This window comes from Aspergillus ambiguus (assembly GCF_047715705.1).
Source record: "Aspergillus ambiguus strain CBS 117.58 unplaced genomic scaffold BDV59scaffold_8, whole genome shotgun sequence".
In the NCBI taxonomy this organism is placed as follows: domain Eukaryota; kingdom Fungi; phylum Ascomycota; class Eurotiomycetes; order Eurotiales; family Aspergillaceae; genus Aspergillus; species Aspergillus ambiguus.
The window spans coordinates 172156-189270 of record NW_027395521.1 but is presented as its reverse complement, the minus strand read 5'-3'; the positions used below and the strand labels follow the sequence as shown (position 1 = coordinate 189270).

The 17115-nt window shown below is 45.9% G+C and overlaps 4 protein-coding genes across 4 annotated transcripts; 2 read left to right on the top strand and 2 right to left on the bottom strand.

Annotated features, from left to right (window-relative positions):
• Nucleotides 1–521: 521 nt before the first annotated feature.
• Nucleotides 522–2112, bottom strand: BDV59DRAFT_211881 (esterase/lipase family protein; the record flags this gene model as incomplete). Its single annotated transcript, XM_073695901.1, has 5 exons — nt 1878–2112; nt 1646–1826; nt 1203–1590; nt 634–1140; nt 522–575 (listed from the first exon to the last, which is right to left on the bottom strand). Exons 1-5 carry the CDS (start codon nt 1975–1977, stop codon nt 522–524), a joined length of 1230 nt encoding a protein of 409 aa, XP_073549778.1. The 5' UTR covers nt 1978–2112.
• A 3911-nt stretch (nt 2113–6023) lies between these two features.
• BDV59DRAFT_200273 (protoglobin family protein) lies at nt 6024–6472 on the top strand (the record flags this gene model as incomplete). Its single annotated transcript, XM_073693541.1, has 3 exons — nt 6024–6138; nt 6198–6373; nt 6437–6472. The coding sequence occupies 3 exons, from the start codon at nt 6024–6026 to the stop codon at nt 6470–6472; spliced, it is 327 nt and encodes a 108-aa protein (XP_073549777.1).
• A 1091-nt stretch (nt 6473–7563) lies between these two features.
• On the top strand, nt 7564–8663 carry BDV59DRAFT_174277 (pyrroline-5-carboxylate reductase family protein). Its single transcript, XM_073689053.1, has 2 exons — nt 7564–8189; nt 8244–8663. Exons 1-2 carry the CDS (start codon nt 7640–7642, stop codon nt 8546–8548), a joined length of 855 nt encoding a protein of 284 aa, XP_073549776.1. The 5' UTR covers nt 7564–7639; the 3' UTR covers nt 8549–8663.
• A 6506-nt stretch (nt 8664–15169) lies between these two features.
• BDV59DRAFT_211879 (intradiol ring-cleavage dioxygenase) lies at nt 15170–16476 on the bottom strand (the record flags this gene model as incomplete). Its single annotated transcript, XM_073695900.1, has 3 exons — nt 16208–16476; nt 15828–16152; nt 15170–15770 (listed from the first exon to the last, which is right to left on the bottom strand). The coding sequence occupies exons 1-3, from the start codon at nt 16449–16451 to the stop codon at nt 15170–15172; spliced, it is 1170 nt and encodes a 389-aa protein (XP_073549775.1). The 5' UTR covers nt 16452–16476.
• Between the last annotated feature and the right edge of the window lie 639 nt (nt 16477–17115).

Sequence of the window (17115 nt, the reverse complement as noted above, 5' to 3'; positions counted from 1 at the left end):
TTATTCCCCTCCTGAAGCTTTTCCCTTTCCTTTTTTTCCTGCGCACTACAGGCTGACACTAGCACCAGTTTGAATCAAAATTCCGAGCCCACGCCCATCAACTATAGCCGTGATGATCTTATTCTTTTTTGCGGTAAGCGCGTGGCTATTGCTGCCAGGTTAAGGTACATTTCCGTCATCATTTGGCTCTTTATTAGATCAGCATGCAGATTTTCGCGTTTTTCATTCCGTGTAAAATGGGGAGCGTACCGTGTTCTCTTCAATGAAAATTCCAATTTGATCCGCATGATCCATCTGACTATTGGTGCCGAAATGCCAATATATTCCCCTAGCACCATCACTGTCAACGTCTGAGATTGGGAAAGCAGCAATACCCCTCACGATGGAATCATCTGGACCACGCATAGAGTTAGTGTTCACGATCCCGTCATTAAGATACCAGTCTCCTAAATTGGGTCCCAGGATGTCAGTCTGTTCTGTCGTAAGATCCTGCCCTCCCATAGCGTATACAGTGGGTATCATTAGTGGTATGACGTCCTTTCGCGGTAGATAGCTGCCTGGTGGAGGGAGCTGAACTTGGTAATTAGTCTCACGCAGCAGCCTATTCAACACATCTCCAGTTACCCAGCGCACCAGGTCACGGATATTAAGGAGCGGTAGAACAACCGCCCATCCCACCGCGTGGCCGATCGCATCTAAAATGCGTTCGATAAGCCACACGCCAATATTCACAAGCGGTATTGAGTAGAGCACTCTGCGGATAAAATCGACGAGGGGTATTGGAAACGATTTGGCGGCTTCCAACGTCCAGGGTGGCCATTCTGACGGGAATGGAACAGTAGATTGGAAAGACAAACTGAAGTAATAGGTATCCGCTGACCTGGCTCTGGTTTGCCTGTGAAGCACATTTACCCCTTCGATGCTATTGTCGTAGAAGGCATTATTATGGGATTTATACCATCTTGACACCGCCCCAGGTATTGACTCTAGGCGCTTGCGCATTTCCTGAAATGTTTCGTTGTCCTGTCTGCATATACCCCAATGGTCTAGCTGGAGGTCATAGCCTCTTTCTGGAGGGTTGTTGAAGGCGAACGTGGCAAACAGTCGTGCTAACAGCTTAATTAGTTGGTCACTTGAGCTCTGGGATTCCTAGATTAGCACCAACATAATGTGTATTAAGGGTAAAAGGGTCAGTATTGTACCGACATAAAATTTTCAATGACATTCGTAATAGTCGTTCCTCTGTGCGGTGTGCCCAATGTTGTCACAGAAATAGCCCAATCACCTCTTCCCTCTTCACTAAAATATTTCGGATGTCGACCTTCAGAACCTCGGATCATCAAGCTGATCAAGTAACGGACTGTATTCCCGCCTTGCGAGTGGCAAATAAAGTGAGCTGGGTTTGTTTTGCTCCACGCCCATTGAGCGAACTGCCCAGAAGACTGAGAAAATAGAATAGCACGTTTCCGGTTATATGTGATTGATGTAGTGGGACTCTTTTCTGGATCTGAGCCAAAATAGTTGCCGTAATCAATATCAACATCATGTTCTTCTTCGATCTCCTGAGTTGTGGGATTGAAAACACTGAGCCTTGTGGATTTTAGACGAATTCTTCAGAGAAGGAGAACGTCATAAAGAGGTATACCTTCCGTAGGTAAGTTGCCTATATAGCTCGCAGGCCCGTTCCCAATTCGAGGAAAATGGCCCTACCGGAGTAAGGATCACGGAGTAGCCTTGATCCATAAGCATCTTGGGGATGTTTTCAATTCCACCCCAATAGTTAATAGCACCGAAAAGTGGTGTGCCCCAACCAGAGAACCCCGGAACTTAATGCAGCAGTTAGGAATGAATCATAAGAGATGTCTTAGCGGATTTACCTAGTACAATAGGAATATCCTTATTCTCCGGCAAGTTGCGCGCTAAGTGGCCGGAGAAATTTCTTAGATTGACAATTCCATCAGGATCGTTGAGGTCCATTTTTACACTCAGCCCACCTTAGCAAGGTCCGAGATCTGCAAAGACAGAATGATATTTTCAAAGAGTAGAACTCTGACACCAGCGTGTAAATATATAGTGATCGAGATGAACTTCAATAATACTCAAATAGAGAGGAAAGAAGAATGCCTTTTATGCTCAAATCTAGTCTCTCCAGCTGCTACGTTGATAATGCGGCGCCATGGCGTGACGTTTTCATGACTATGCATTCCGACAGTGGAAATGTCAGGTAGAAACCAACAAAAAGAACCCAACAACTGAACTCGTGACGACGTCCAATAATACACCAAATGATATGGCCTAGGCAGAGGCTGTGGGGCCCCGAATATTCATAAACCCTCAGTAAGAGGCTTCTGTGTTTTGGTTTATGGGCAGCTCACCATGTTGTACCAGTCTCCCCAATATTAATAAAGTTTTGGAGAAAAGTCTGGAACTCCAACAGTCAACAGCACATAGCATTAGAAACTGAGTGTGCGATCATAGCTAAGAGTTCAATATTGCGTGAAACACTGATGGTTACGCGGGTATCCTGCAAGTAGTCTTTAATGGGATTAATTAACAGGACAAAGCCCAGCTCTTGTAGAAGACACATGATGATACAGGGGCCCTAGAATATCCTATATACTATGATATCATTCTTACTTGCTTCCTGCTTGCATATGTATAATTGCGCTATAATACCGCTATTAGACTAAATATTGTGAGGCCTATCCTGGTATCAGGGTTTGAGAAATAAGGAAAGGTGCCAGGGGACGGATTTGTTCGATATAAATGAAAGTGATATCAGTAATTGCTTCCTAAAAGGTTATTGTGAGAACTTAAACCCCCTTCTCCTACCTAAGGGGAAGGGGAAAGGGAAACTTAGACGTTGAATGTTGAGGCCGGAGGGTATTGGGGCGACCAGTCTAGGCTTAAGCCACCTGCCTCTCCGTTAGAATCGTACTATTCACGAATCAACCTTAATTACCACCTAACAAAATTGACTGAAGCTTTGCACTCCAGGGATCGTAATGAGGCGGTAGTCGTGGCAAACTCACGCCGTATGGGTGGATCATTTATCCGCGTTCTTGCATACTTCGTGTTGCTAAGGTTCCATGGTTACTTGTAGCCTAGACTTGATTTACTGGGTATTCTAATAAAGTTATGGATCACGAGTTTGACTGACTTGTACTACGTATTAGCCGCGATAATACTAAAAGCTATCTCGTACCGATTCCGGACGTAATCTCTTTGATTTAAGATAATGAGTTCCTAGGACATGGGAGAGGATATGGGATGCATAGACGGCATAGAATATACGAAAGATGCACAAGAAAGAGTGGATAACACACTTGATGATGGACTAGACACAAGTAAAATTCAACCAATATTAGAATGGCCATCTTACTTCGCTTTTCTGAGAAAAACACGTATCTTATTAGTAGGGTTTAAGGTAAACAACATGCCTAAGTAGCAGTGGGATATAGGCTCCACTTATTTATAGAAGAACTATTGTGACTTAAGGGTATTTACTATAAGCATTATAGTGAGATCATCGTCATTCTAAGGGTTAAATTAGCCCATTCCGCTATTAAACCCTTTACTAGCTGAGCATGGGCTTGAAAGGTAGACTGGGTTAAAGAATGGTTACGACCATGAAACGTAAATTATATTTTATTGGTTATATTTGTATGAAGCTAACTGGGGTTAAATATAGACTTATAGTGTTCTCTAATACTTATATAGTGGATCGTTGCTTTCAGCGGTTCATTAATAGTTATAGTAATAGTTTAATTAACCAGAATCTCCCTCGCCCCAAGCCTTGCCATGACTCCCTTCCAAGAACCTTGCTACCTCCCAAGCATCACCTCCCTGCGCGGCCACCGGCCGAAGTTTGTGTGCCTACCAATGCAGACACTCAGCCATGTCCACCACCGTCAAGCTCCCAATTTCAATCATGGGAAACAACTGCACCAGAACCGTATACACATCCAGAGACTCCTAGCCACGGCACAGCATCTCCAAAAAATTCGGCGCCTCACATTTCAGAACCAGATATGATTCTCCGCTGCGATCTTCAGGACAACACTGGTATCCCAACCGAGCCGCCCCGTTTCGCCGAGGATAATTCATCGTCTTCGCGTATATCTAGCTCGGGTGACAGTCTGGAAGAGCTCTTGAGGCTTCCAGATGCACAGGACGACATTCCCATTAACCCGGTGTGGGGGTGTAAAGACGCCCATATAGGTCAGGATGCAAGATCTAGCTACCTAACTCGATCCATGCCAAGCCTCTCCCTTTTGCTGCAGCAGTTGTCCCCATGTTCCTCTCTCATGACAAGGGCTAATATATTTCTTACGTTCCATACGACTGTCTGTGACAATAGCCCGTATGCTAAGTATTTAAATACATGTATTACGATCTACCAACCCGGCCTAGTATACGGTTACAAAATCATACATAACAGGACTTTTTACTAGGCCCAGACACGAACGGTCTGTGACGGTTGATCATATCAATCTCCGGCTTTCTAAATCGGCAACGAGGGCCCGCTACTGGCTCCATATGTTAGGCTTTGATTGAATCTTTTCCGCTCGTTATGGTTGCTGACGCATTTACCAGGGAATGTCTGGTCATGAGACATATCAAACGAAATGAAGCCTGATTTCTGCTGCTGATGGAAAGGGCGATGGATCCCAGTAGGGGTTGAATTTAATTTATAGAACACTTAATACTACAACGTTAATATACATTGAGAATTATCAAATAACAGTCAGCACATAAACACTCTAGCCCAGAGTTTGTCGTTCTTCTGGGTTTATACTCCGCTTCTCCTCGTTCCTAAATTTGCTTCCGCAATGGCCCATATTTTCCTAGATGTTGGACCAAAGTGCCTCCCAGATTCAGTCACAGACATACCTCTATTCATAAATATATGGCAGAATTATCTGTGCTGAAAGCCTTGCAGCCAGGAACTTCTCCATTGCGCAATGACTATACTCTAGCAATATCAACGATGAACGAAATCTGGATCATGATCGAACAATATATATATTGAATTGCTAAGAATATTTATTATTGTTACCATGGTTTTGGTTCTAAGATGAAACGGCGTGGGTCGTTGTGGAATTGACTAAGCAGATCTATCTGATCTCTGGAACGCACGCACGATCTGTGTCAAATGGTTCGCGCTAGAGGTACATAGTAATAATCCTAGCAAATCAGACTTCAACGAGTCAGAAAAGGCCGGCACTTCCGAGGGCTGAATCTCTGTTATGATCATTCCCCGGTCGTCTCACTGTGAAGGGGTAATGCGGAGGGAGAAGATTCTGCCGACCTATGCGGGAGCTCCATGATTCGTTATGGATATTACCATTAGATTAAAATATTTTCATTCGGCGCGCATCAGAGTGAACGGCGTCGCCGGGAACAGCTGAGCAGCGTAGTCCGATTCAGCTCCTGGGGTTCCTGGTGGAGACAACCACTAAATGGCTCAATTTATTGTAATTGATGACCCAAATATCGCTACACGTAATTGGCGCTGTATCACCTCGGAATTTTACGACCCATACTGACAGATGCAGGCACAGCCGCTAATAAGCCGGTGGCGCGCGTGGTCTTAGATCCTGGCTCGAAGGGAATAGAAAGGCGGGGACATTCCCTGCATATGTTGTGCTGCGTACAGTCGCCTGAGTCGAGGCTTCATAAAAGAGAGGGAAAAGGACATACTACGTCAAGGATTGAGTTGTAGAAAGAGAATCTGACGATGTTGACGGTGAATTGAGACTGACCCACCGTAATCGGTCATGCCACATCCAGTCAGAAGGGATATCGCTCGGCGAAGGCATGAAGGGATCAGGAGGATCTAAAGTTCAAAGATCTTAAAGACCCACTATGAGCTGAATACGCACAAGGTATATTTATTCGGGTTCGTCCACAGGTGCCCCTGGGGCCACTGTTCCGACAAAGCTTAAAGCATCTCATAAACTACGGCCCGCCGGGTTAGAGAACATAAAAGCAGTAAAAGACTTACGTCCAGCCTTCCAGATATGGATTCTTCTACATCGATGGATTATAATATCAGACATGCCACACGGGAGGAACTGTACACCAGTTTTGGGAAGCGTATGGAATACCTGAAAGCATTTGTTGGTTTCACAGACGGTACGTTTGAAGTGCGTACACTGCTGGGGCGCCATGAGATCTGATTATACCTTGCACAGATGACGTTTTCATATTCAACAAGGGTGCGAAATACCTCAAAGCAGCCATCCCTACTCTCACACATCGGTTGTATGAGAGGATGCTCGAGTTCGACATCACGGCCCGCGCACTCCGCACTCGAACCACAACATCTGATGTGCACGTTGAAGATTTGTTCACAATTGACAGCCCTCACGTACAACGGAGAAAAATCTTTTGGAAATGGTACTTGACTCGATTTTGCTCTGATCCGAGCCAGCTCGAATACTGGGAATATCTGGACAAAGTCGGGTGAGTGACTGGTTGCCAGTCCCTTTCCTTTACTTGCGTCGATCTTTGTTGATTATGATACTGACGTGTTCTCTATCTGTCCACCTAGGAGAATGCACACCGGCAAAATCCTCATACATCCATTAACAATAGAGTACATCCATATGAATGCCTGCATAGGTTATTTGAAACAGATGCTTCTTGAAACCATATCTATACACCCGGACATGTCCGTTCCATTCAAGTTTGCCTTTATTCGAACAATAAGCAAGATTCTTTGTGTTCAGAACGACCTTATTGCGAGATGTTATATCCCTGAAGATCAGAAATTCGAACCCAAATCGGCAGACACCGAGAATACCCCGTCCACAAATGTGAAGGAGGATAACGCAGCAACTACTGAGATAGCGTGTTCTGCGCAGGACAAAGAGGACAGTTCTCACCGCTCAGTGCCTAGTTTGTGCTATTCCAGACCTAACTCTTCTGGGGCGGCCGATACTCCGAGAGACAGTTGGAGCCATGTGAGTTCAACTACTGAAACCGTTGTTTCTTCGGATCACTCCTCGGATAATGTGTCTATTGCGAGTGGTCGGCAACTCGTCTCGGAATTTGCCAGTTCCGCGTCGCGATTCACATCTCCATTCGCTGTGGACCAATTGCAGACTTTTGAGACCAAGATCTGGTCGAGTGGGGGGAAACAAAAAGGACCGGTCTACAAAACGAAGTGATAGATGGTGGTATATGTCAAAAAATTGACACTATGTCTACATGGAATATTGGGAGCCGGTATGGTGAGTGACACTGTACATAGTAATGAATCTGATGGTCATGGGTGAGGCCACCATAGGCGACGGAATAGAAAAGTTGACGGGATGAAGACCCTGCATGAACATATGATAAGGCTGGCATGTATTATGAGCCGCAATAAGCAGTACTATGGGCGATCAGGTGCGATGAGATATCGGTTTAGCTGCATTGTGGTTGTTATAGATCGAATCCAAATATTTATACAGTTGCTAGTGCACGATATGCTATACCGATTACGTGATCGATCTCGCTTGTTTCTCTGCTGCTGCCAACGGGCCGTCATCTTCTCCGATGTCGTTACGTGGGGCATATGGAACACCCCTCCATCCAGTCACTACAGGCCAATTCTATCCTCGACACATCCATATAGACCTAATAATCCAAAATGCCGTCCCTTCAGCAGAGCAAACTCGCCTTCATTGGTGGAGGCAATATGGCCTCAGCGATAATTGGCGGTCTCGTGAGCCAGGACATCAACGCGAGCAACATTATTGTCTCGGAACCATTCGCCCCCAACCGTGAGAAGGTGGCCGCATTGGGCGTGCAGACTACCACCGCCAACGGAGAGGCGGCTGGCGATGCTGATGTTGTTGTCATTGCAGTCAAGCCTCAAGTTACCAAGGCAGTCTGCCAGGAACTTGCGACCGCCTGGTCGCAACGTGCTACATTGCCGGTTGTCGTCAGTATTGCCGCAGGTATCACGTTGCGTAGCTTGAAAGAATGGCTTCAGACTGGTGATGGCCGGTCTGCCCATGTTGTGCGCGTCATGCCAAACACACCTGCGCTCGTGAAGGAGGGTGCGTCGGGTCTTCTGGCCAGTGAAGACGTAACATCGGAGGAGAAAGAGCTCATAAGTGCTCTCCTCGGAACTGTCAGTAAGGCGACGGAGTGGGTGGACAAGGAAGAGTTACTCGATGTTGTAACTGGGCTGTCAGGTGAGTTCGCCGAATTCCGTCGCCTGGAAATACATTGTATTAACGTTAGTCCAGGATCCGGACCGGCCTACTTCTTTGCCATGGTGGAACACCTTGTTGCTTCCGCGACTGCCCTTGGCCTTACCCAAGAACAGGCCACGAGGCTGGCTGCACAGACTTGCCTTGGAGCCGGAAAAATGCTTGTGGAGTCGTCTGACAGTCCCTCTCAACTGCGGAAGAACGTCACCAGTCCTAACGGAACCACGCATGCTGCACTCCAGACATTTGAAGGCCTGAAGTTCGATGAAATTGTGGATAAGGCCGTCAAAGCGGCGACATCGCGGGCGGCCGAGCTGGGAACGACTCTTGGAAATCTGTGAACATGGCTGTTAGTGACAGGCTGCGGAAAGGTACCTGATAAAATCCACCATGTGATTAACTAGTGAATAATACATTCCTATCTTGAAGTGCGGTACAGATGCTTGCATAGATAGCTACGGGTAATTGGAAGCCCGGTTATATATGTGTCTCAATTGATAGGATTCCCGCGCTAGGGTGAGTTTATTTATGAGCTTTTATCCTTTTGTGATTTGTAGACGCGCATATACACCACAGGATATACTGTTTCCGGGATGAGGGTCAAAATAATGATTCCAATACTCCATGCTGAACTGACATACTGCCAGTTCTGGGGAACATTCAGATATCGCCACCAGAACACGCCGTATGCTGCGAAACAGCCCAAATACCGCGTGAGCCTGTATATATTCAGTAAAATGAGTCATTTCAAAATTTCTCTACAACATACCAGGTTTCGAGTGAATGGCCTTTCGTGCTCTGATATCTCCACAGGACATACAGATAAATCCACCCGATCGGAAGTTGTAGTATGATACCAGTCCAGTACGCCGTGATCTGCTGTCGTTCATCTGGGAATGCACAAGTTAAATATCTCAAAACTAACAGCCCCAAAAGAAAGCCGGCAACCATGTTGCGCCGAATGGCCAGCCTCTCGGTAGCAGTGTGTGCTCGCCAAAGTGCAAGAAGAGTAAAGCAGAGGTCAAGGTCAAACCACACCAGAAAAGCTAGTCTTTCGAAGCTGGTTGACGTGGTAGTAAATGCATAAAACATTTCATACGCCATGGTTAAGCAGCTGCCCGTAGGTTAGCCACTGCAAAGCGGAACATACCTAGGGACATGCATACAGGTATTGAACTCCACCGAACCTGGCCCCAGGGTATGTCCTATCTGCGTATGTCCTAGCCATGCAAAATAAATAGCAAAATGCATATAGTAACCCACAGATAATAATTAGACCGTCTTGGACAAACAAATAACTTTCGGGAGGATCAAATCGCAGGTCTGCGGGCTGAACAATGAGGTGCCGGACCTCATGAGCCAACTTGAAGTTTGACATGATTGACTTGATAATAATTTTATTCTGGGTTGATATGATGCACCATTTCATATTAATAGTCCGAGGCTTAGGTGACATCATACTCCGGTTACTCCGTAGAACGGAAATAGCAGTTACACGGAACTTCGCGGTGTCGACGAGTATTTTATCTATCATCAAGCTCAGTCTTCAAGGAAAAGTAATATTCTTGATCCCTAAGAATTGTGAGGTGCTGCCCCTGTCTGAGTTAGGTGCACAATGACCACCATTAGGTATACAAGCTGATATGTTGGATCTCGCAGATAGTAGGTGCGCAGTCATTATTCATCAGATGTCAGAAGTCCACCGCGCCCTACTATCATTGTACGCAAAAGTGGCCGCGTCTCTTTCCACACTTTCGTTTACTTAACATTTCGTTCTGGTGTTAGAGGTTTCTATATATAGCATTTGTTTCGATGCACAAACCCAGATACCCACGGTAAATTATGTATCGTCGAATCCGGAGGGGCATATATATCCAGAGTTATAGCTGTAGGGGATTTCTTGGTACTGATGTAATATGTGAGGGCTGTTTTAGGCGCCCTTGTGAATGATCCTGATCTATGCTTCCCCAGCTGACAAACTTCCCGATAAAGGAACATATTGCGAGTTTGACAGAGACACGGCCAGGTTATACGAGAGTAAACATGCTTCTGTACTATCCCTTGCATAAATTCCTGGAATGGCTTTGGGGCGTGAGACGGAATGCTGAGGTTGGCCACGAGGGGTGGCATAAGTTACCCACTAAGCCGAGCCTGTCTCATTCTCAAACATTCACACTGATGGGCGGTGTGGTCAATGGACTGCTTTAAGCCATCTGAAATGGATCTACCTGTGCTCATCCGAAAAATTTTGGTGGAGGCAAAAGTAGCACCTGCCTCACATGCCTAAGAGAGTTACGGGATGTCCAGATTCCCATGTCAACTCAAAATATGCACATATTTTCCGCGTTGCTGGTCTTTTTTATTTCTTATAATGCTGGCTTGCTGTCTGATTCTCTCTGAGAGCAAAGTGTACCCCGTGTAGGGCCATAGAGATTGGGAGGCGACTTTCTAGTAGAACTATGCTCGGCTGTATAACTGAAAGAATCTCCAGCAGAATCGTGCAAAAAAGACCATACTTGCTATTTTGTTTCAATTAACCCTTGAAGATATTCTGGTTTTCATGTTGCTCGTTCAAGATGTATACGCAAGGGGTGACTCGTGTCTGTAGCTTACTGTAGGACGATCATTGACCTTGCTCAGGAACTCCTTGTAGAAAACTCCAAATGCTAATAGGAATTAAGACAATTTTACTTGGGTCCAAGGAACTTGTTCCGGGCCACGCACTTGCGGGAAGTTTAACTCCCATTATTCGGCTTTTCGTTGGGAACTAGTTTCATCTGGTATACCCAGCTTGTGACTGGATAGTTTGGGAAATTTTAAAACCGTACTATTATTAGCAGGCTGGCATTCTACAGAAGGCTCTGCATCTTTTCTATATAATCTATGATGCATGGACACGAGTTTAGGTAAGGGATTGGAATGCAGTATACGAGGTAGACATCCAAAGGGAGATTCGAAGATCCATGATCTCCAAACTGTACCTCGGGAGAAGGAGTGCATTGTTCCCCAATTACATGCGAAGCTTGTCGTTCACGGTTGCCCCTGGGGGCAGCATCAAAAGCTATATAAGGGCCTGATAACGCTCAAGTCCTGACCATCATCAGAGCTAACATCGACATCCAAGAATCGAGGACTCGAATACCATATTCAAACAAGTCCATCGCTAAGACCCTCTATTCTCACCCAGTCACCACCTACGTGCATCCGAAATTCCAACAATAAGGAGAACCATGCAATTTTCCAAAGCTGTTATCTCGACCCTCATCATTGCCTTTGGCTCAATCGCAGTGGCAGTACCTACTCCTGAAGGAACCACATTGGAAGTACGTAGCGGTTGGACCTGCAACGCCCTTGGTGACGTCGCTTGCCAGGCCAAGGTATGATATTCATTTACACAGTGTCAATATAAACAACGGCTTATATGTTATAGTGTGTGGGAAAGGGGCATAGTGGTGGCTACTGTGATAAGAAGAAGTAAGTTGGATATTATATCTACAATTGGCATCCGAATGCTCTGACCTATTGACTTTTCAGGGTCTGCACCTGCCATTAGGAATAACTGAGTCACGAAAATACTGTCATTCAATGGGACCAGTGACGGGCTAGTTCGATGGAGCGGGACGAAGATTGAGTATGAAGAAATAGGATATGGCTTACAAGTTTGCATTTTCGGCCGAAACTGCTGCCTCTTTTATTGTCACTCGTTACAGTCTGCGTTCATAAAATCAAATCAAGTACTTGATCTGTTTTTTTTTTACGTCAGATACAGGAAGCATTGCTAATATCTTACCTCCTAAGGTAAAATTTCTTGGAAGACATTGGCCTAGAATCACGAGGACTAGACTAAGAGAATCTCATTCAAAATTTAGTTACTCTTTTAAACTTGTACAATGACCTGTACTGATCTAATTTCGAATTTCTATTTATTAGCAATTCTAGAGAGTAATAATATATAAAGTACAGGTTTCATTTCGTTCCGTAATTCCATCTGAGATGTAGGGATACGCGCTAACTCAATCTTCCTTTATGGGGCTCAACTACGGATAGCGTATAGACAGTGTCAATGAGAGCTTGCTATTTGAAGAACGAGTGGCGATAAGTACAATGTACTTTCAAACTGGACAAAAAATACAGTGGACAAGGTCCGACGTGCTGCACACCTAAATAGAGAAAGGAACGTTGGTGTCCGGATAGAAGAAAAACATAAAATATACCAGAACTTGTTGTATCCTTGAGACAGTAGGTCTGGAATAGTTAACTGTGCTAGAGGAAGAGGTGGATGAAAGCCTACAGAGGTCCTGGGACCTAGACCTATACTAAAGCAGGTCCATAACAGTGGCCATCAGTCCCACAGAAGGTGGTTCCGGCAGCACAACAGGCGTTAGGGCAGCAGCTAACACTGGTTGCTGGGCAGCAGAATCCGTACGAATCGCAGGTCTGGTCGCATTGCCTCTCGTTCAAGTTGGTTCTCTTGACCGCTCCCTAGAGGTCTGTTTTTTGCACATTCTGAGATGCCTGCAATGCCAAGCTGGTTCCAAGGAGAGGAAAGACGAAAATAAAGAGAGAGACCTTCATGGCTGTAATAGTATTCTGAGAAATTAGAACTGGTATAATTAAGTAAACTGATTGACTTACCCTTTGCGGGTTGTGGACTTGGACTGTGTAGCAATGGAGTGGAAGGGACAGCAATCACTCGAGTTATTGTGCACCTTTAAATAGTTTTCAATGTCATCCAGTTAAGCGTGAAGTTAATTCATTCCTCCATTCTACAACGATGCTGGTGTCTACCTTTTTTCTTTTTGGGATCTTGCGTCCGCGATATTATACAATGATGCGCGATATTGTCCATTGTGATTGGCTGTCTCACACGAGATGTTCCCAAGGCGTTTCCAATGGCAACGGTCACTACTGCCATTTATATGGCCTATCATCGATGTACAGCTCGATCCATATGTAGGTTAGAACTGAGCAGCTCCAGGAAACCTTGAATACGGTGTTCTCCTGCGATGATTGAAGGATAGCTTCTCATGATCGTCCATCGATACGAAGACCACCTCATCTGTGAGGCTCAGTTGCTAGCCGACATTGATCAGTTACTTGGGACGGTAAAATAGCTGCAGATGATTGAAAGAGATCAGCTCTGAACACGAAGCAAACGTGTGAACATTTGACAGGCACGCCAGTATTTTCTAGTATACCACACGCAACTATCCTCAAACTTGTAAGCACATGCCTACGGCGAATGGAGGAACCATTTCGTATTTCACAGTAATGGTGTGGTGAATAGCAAGAAAATGATTTGCCAGAATTTGAAGAGGTAGGGAAGCTGGAATCCGGAATGGTTTAATTAATACTGAAATGGAGCGTGTCTACCTAGACATGCGCCTTAATCCCGTAGCCTACCGGCACCCCTAGACACCCAAATGCATCTTGTCATGTCATAACGAGGGCCAATATCATGGAAGTATATTGATGGGAAAAAGGCACTGACAATAGTGTTTGGCGGACGAGATGTCTCACCCAAGAACAACTCAAGCATAGTATATAATAAGTTGTTAGTAGACTAGTTTTGTCGTCGCAGGTAACTCGTAAACCACTCGAAATGCCGACAGCATTAAGCAGCATAAAGCAATTATGCCCCGCAAAAAGTCCAAGAAGAAAGATAGTAGACCTCCGGCACCTGATGGCCTACTCTTCCAACTACCGTCTGTGTCTGGACCTTGTCCCATGTCCGAACCTCTGCCTGCACCAGTCGTCGCAGGTTGGCTAGTTTCTGTTGATACTGGTAGTACCGTTCCTGTGGGAGGGATGGAGTCTGTCAATGGTGTGGATAATCTTCATATAACGAATATGCATCCGTGATATCTTCTGCGCTAGTCCCTATAATGGTAGTTGTAGTGGTGATGGAAGGCATGAAAGCATTTGCGGTGAAGGAATACAGTAAGTGTATAAAGTGAAACAGTACGTCCTAGATTCCGGCAGTTAGTGTATATATTCATATTGGCATTTCCACAACGGGCAACCAAACACCTTGTGGAGGGTCTTTGAGTTCCGCCGAAGGACCAAGGTCTCGTTCTGTTTTGTGTCTAGCACCACATTACGCATGTATATTCTCACAGGGATTGCATCGCCTCGTTCTGTGTCCACAGCCCCAATCTACGAGGCAAAGCAAAAGAAGATGATCGCGGGGATCTACCTTCGACCAAATCATTGCGTGTGATGTGTTGATGGAGGATATTGTGGGAAGACATGAATTTGATTTACTGGTAGAAGGAACAATTCGCTTCTGGAAGGAGCAGGTAAGTTGAATGTATGAGAAGCACCACTTATAGCTGCCTATTAGACAGAAGTGGTTGTGGGAGGCCTGAAGACGGTGAGGTCACTTGCCCTAAACAGGCAGGTGGTTAGATACCACGACAACACATGCCTGCCAGATCCTGGACTTCACGTCCGGGCGGATGCGCATACCAATTGGCCGTGTGGCGGAGATTCAACGCAGGCTGCTCTGATTCGTGATTGATCTCGTATTGAGTGACGGCCCTGGTTAGGCAATACCATCTTTGGCAATTGCCAAGGGCCAGGTGAAAAGTATTCTGACCGCCCTAAACCTTCTAATGATAACCTAGTTTTCCGTGCACAGCCTCCGGTAGGACTTTACATATGATGTTGCCTTGTGTACATACTAGTTTCACTAAACTTGAATGCTGGGGGGCTTTCCAATCGACACAATGGGATTGTGGACCTCAGGTACTTAGAAAAGGCGCGGATGTGTAGCAGTGAATAGGCAGCGGCGGTTAACTTACGGGGACATAGTGCGACTAAGGATTTCTAATATACAACCGGAAAAGAGTTCCAGACCACAAAAAACATACATGTTACGCCTAATATTTATAGAAGGCACTGGCACATATATGTACAGAAGAGATCTTGTATCTCCAAACATATTTTGGAGAACAGTGAGATCAAGCACTTGACGGCATCGCTCCCGACGGCGCTGCACCAGAGGGCATCGTTCCATTCATACTTCCACCCCCACCACCGAATGCGTTACTGTCGGTGTTCTGATGGCCACCATCCTCATCGTAGTAGGCGGCAATGCTATAGTAGGAGTTGTCGGTGTAGTCAGCAGTGACATTAATACCGATCTGGATCCACGCGAACAATCCGTCCTCCAGGCCGTTTCCAAGATAGAGGTATTCTGGGAAAGGGTCGTATGCGCTCGACGCTTGTTTCACACTCCACATATCATCCGCGTTCGAAGTGATGTCCTGGGTGTTTGAGCTGTAAGGGTAGGTGTCCTCAACAGCAGAGCGAAGAACCTCATTCCAGAACAGCTGGCCAATATGCGCAACACTGCCAGTGCCCACAACTAAAGTACCATTGTTCTCGTTGACAGTAGCATTTAAATGAGTCAGAAGATGGGTATGAGTAGCACGACCGTCATAGTGGCCTGGGAAAATGGTGTTAAATGTGACCACGCCATCCTCATCCGTATGCTGAATGCCGCGAAGGTAGGTCGAGTCCCAGCCATCAGCGGCATAGTTCCCAGAGGTGGAAATCCCGCTAAACCACCTGTAAGTTGATATTCCCATATAGCACATACTTGAAGGAAATCCTCACCTGTACACGCCCGTGGCGTTAGCTTGCCAGATATCCACCAAGGCACCTTCAACGGGCTGACAGGTGTTGACATCGATGTATTGAACTTCCAAAAACATATCCACACCATCTGAGTACTTCTCCTCTTTCACGTTCTGCCGCATAATCTCCCCCCATACGTAGTAAGGGCCATCAGTCACTGTTGGGGTCAAAATCGCACTGGTGTTGCCGCCAAAAATGACCGACTCAGGCGTGTTAGGGGAATAGCTGAGAAGATCAGTGCGATTGTGATTTACGGACTCCCACTCCTCGAGAGCAGCTAGGTCTCGGCGCCACTTATGCGCGTCTGTTCATGTACGATTTAGACAAGACACGGTTTGTACTAGATGGACGCGACTCACTGGCTGTGATACCACGGGCATGGCGCAACTCGCGAGCAGTGCGAGAACGGCGAGCAACGTTGCGTTGCTGTAATTGCTTCGCATGGTCTAAGTTGGCACAAGCATCAAGAGAGCGCTTGGCCTGGTTCGCCATGATGTCCCGAGCATGGATCTCTCGTCGGACGGCTTGAGGGTCGTGTTTCTCGCCGGGATGAGCGAGCGCCAAAGTGGCAGCCGTTAAGGCGAAAATCTTAGAGAAATGCATCCCTATAGATACTAGCCACTTAAACTTGAAAATTAACGTGAGTAGATAGATATCTAGACGCTGTTGATTCCTGGTCTTGCCTCATCTTTATAACGGCAGCGCTTGACAAGGCGAAGTTTTGCCGCGTCATCATCTTCAGGACTCTTTGCGTGTGCGTTCCCTATTTTGAAATGATCAAGGACGGATTATGCGTCATCTTCATGGACCGGACTGCTGTGGGCACTTCTAGTCGTAGTCTGCGTTGAGCCACAGTGGATTAAGACTAGTACTCGGCTTTTTTTAAGAACAATGTTTGCTGGACAGGAATGATGAACCAGGCCTTGGCGCCGCGTATGAGGGCTCCGCTGGCTGTGTAGAGAAGAAATGATCGACAACAAAAACGAATCATAAGCTTTTCATTATTATTTTTGCTATTCCTGACCCACAGAAAATGCCCAGCGCTTTGAGCTTGGCACTCGGAAGATCCGAGTGATCGTGTCTATCTGATACTGATCGTTGTTTTACTACTCCGTATCTTTGCTCTCCTATCGGATACCTCCAATTACACAAGTTGTGGGATGATTGGTTGCGATCGGATGCAGAACTGGTAGATGGAGCCGTTCCTATTGAGTTATATGTAGATGCATAGATAGTATCATCTCGTGTATTGGTAATTTTGTGACAG

What these genes read in the sequence shown, in the direction of transcription:
- BDV59DRAFT_174277 (XM_073689053.1), top strand. Translation starts at nt 7,640, where the DNA reads ATGCCGTCCCTTCAGCAGAGCAAACTCGCCTTCATTGGTGGAGGCAAT. An exon ending in TGTTGTAACTGGGCTGTCAG is followed by an intron (nt 8,190 to 8,243) that starts GTGAGTTCGCCG and finishes ACGTTAGTCCAG; the next exon opens with GATCCGGACCGGCCTACTTC.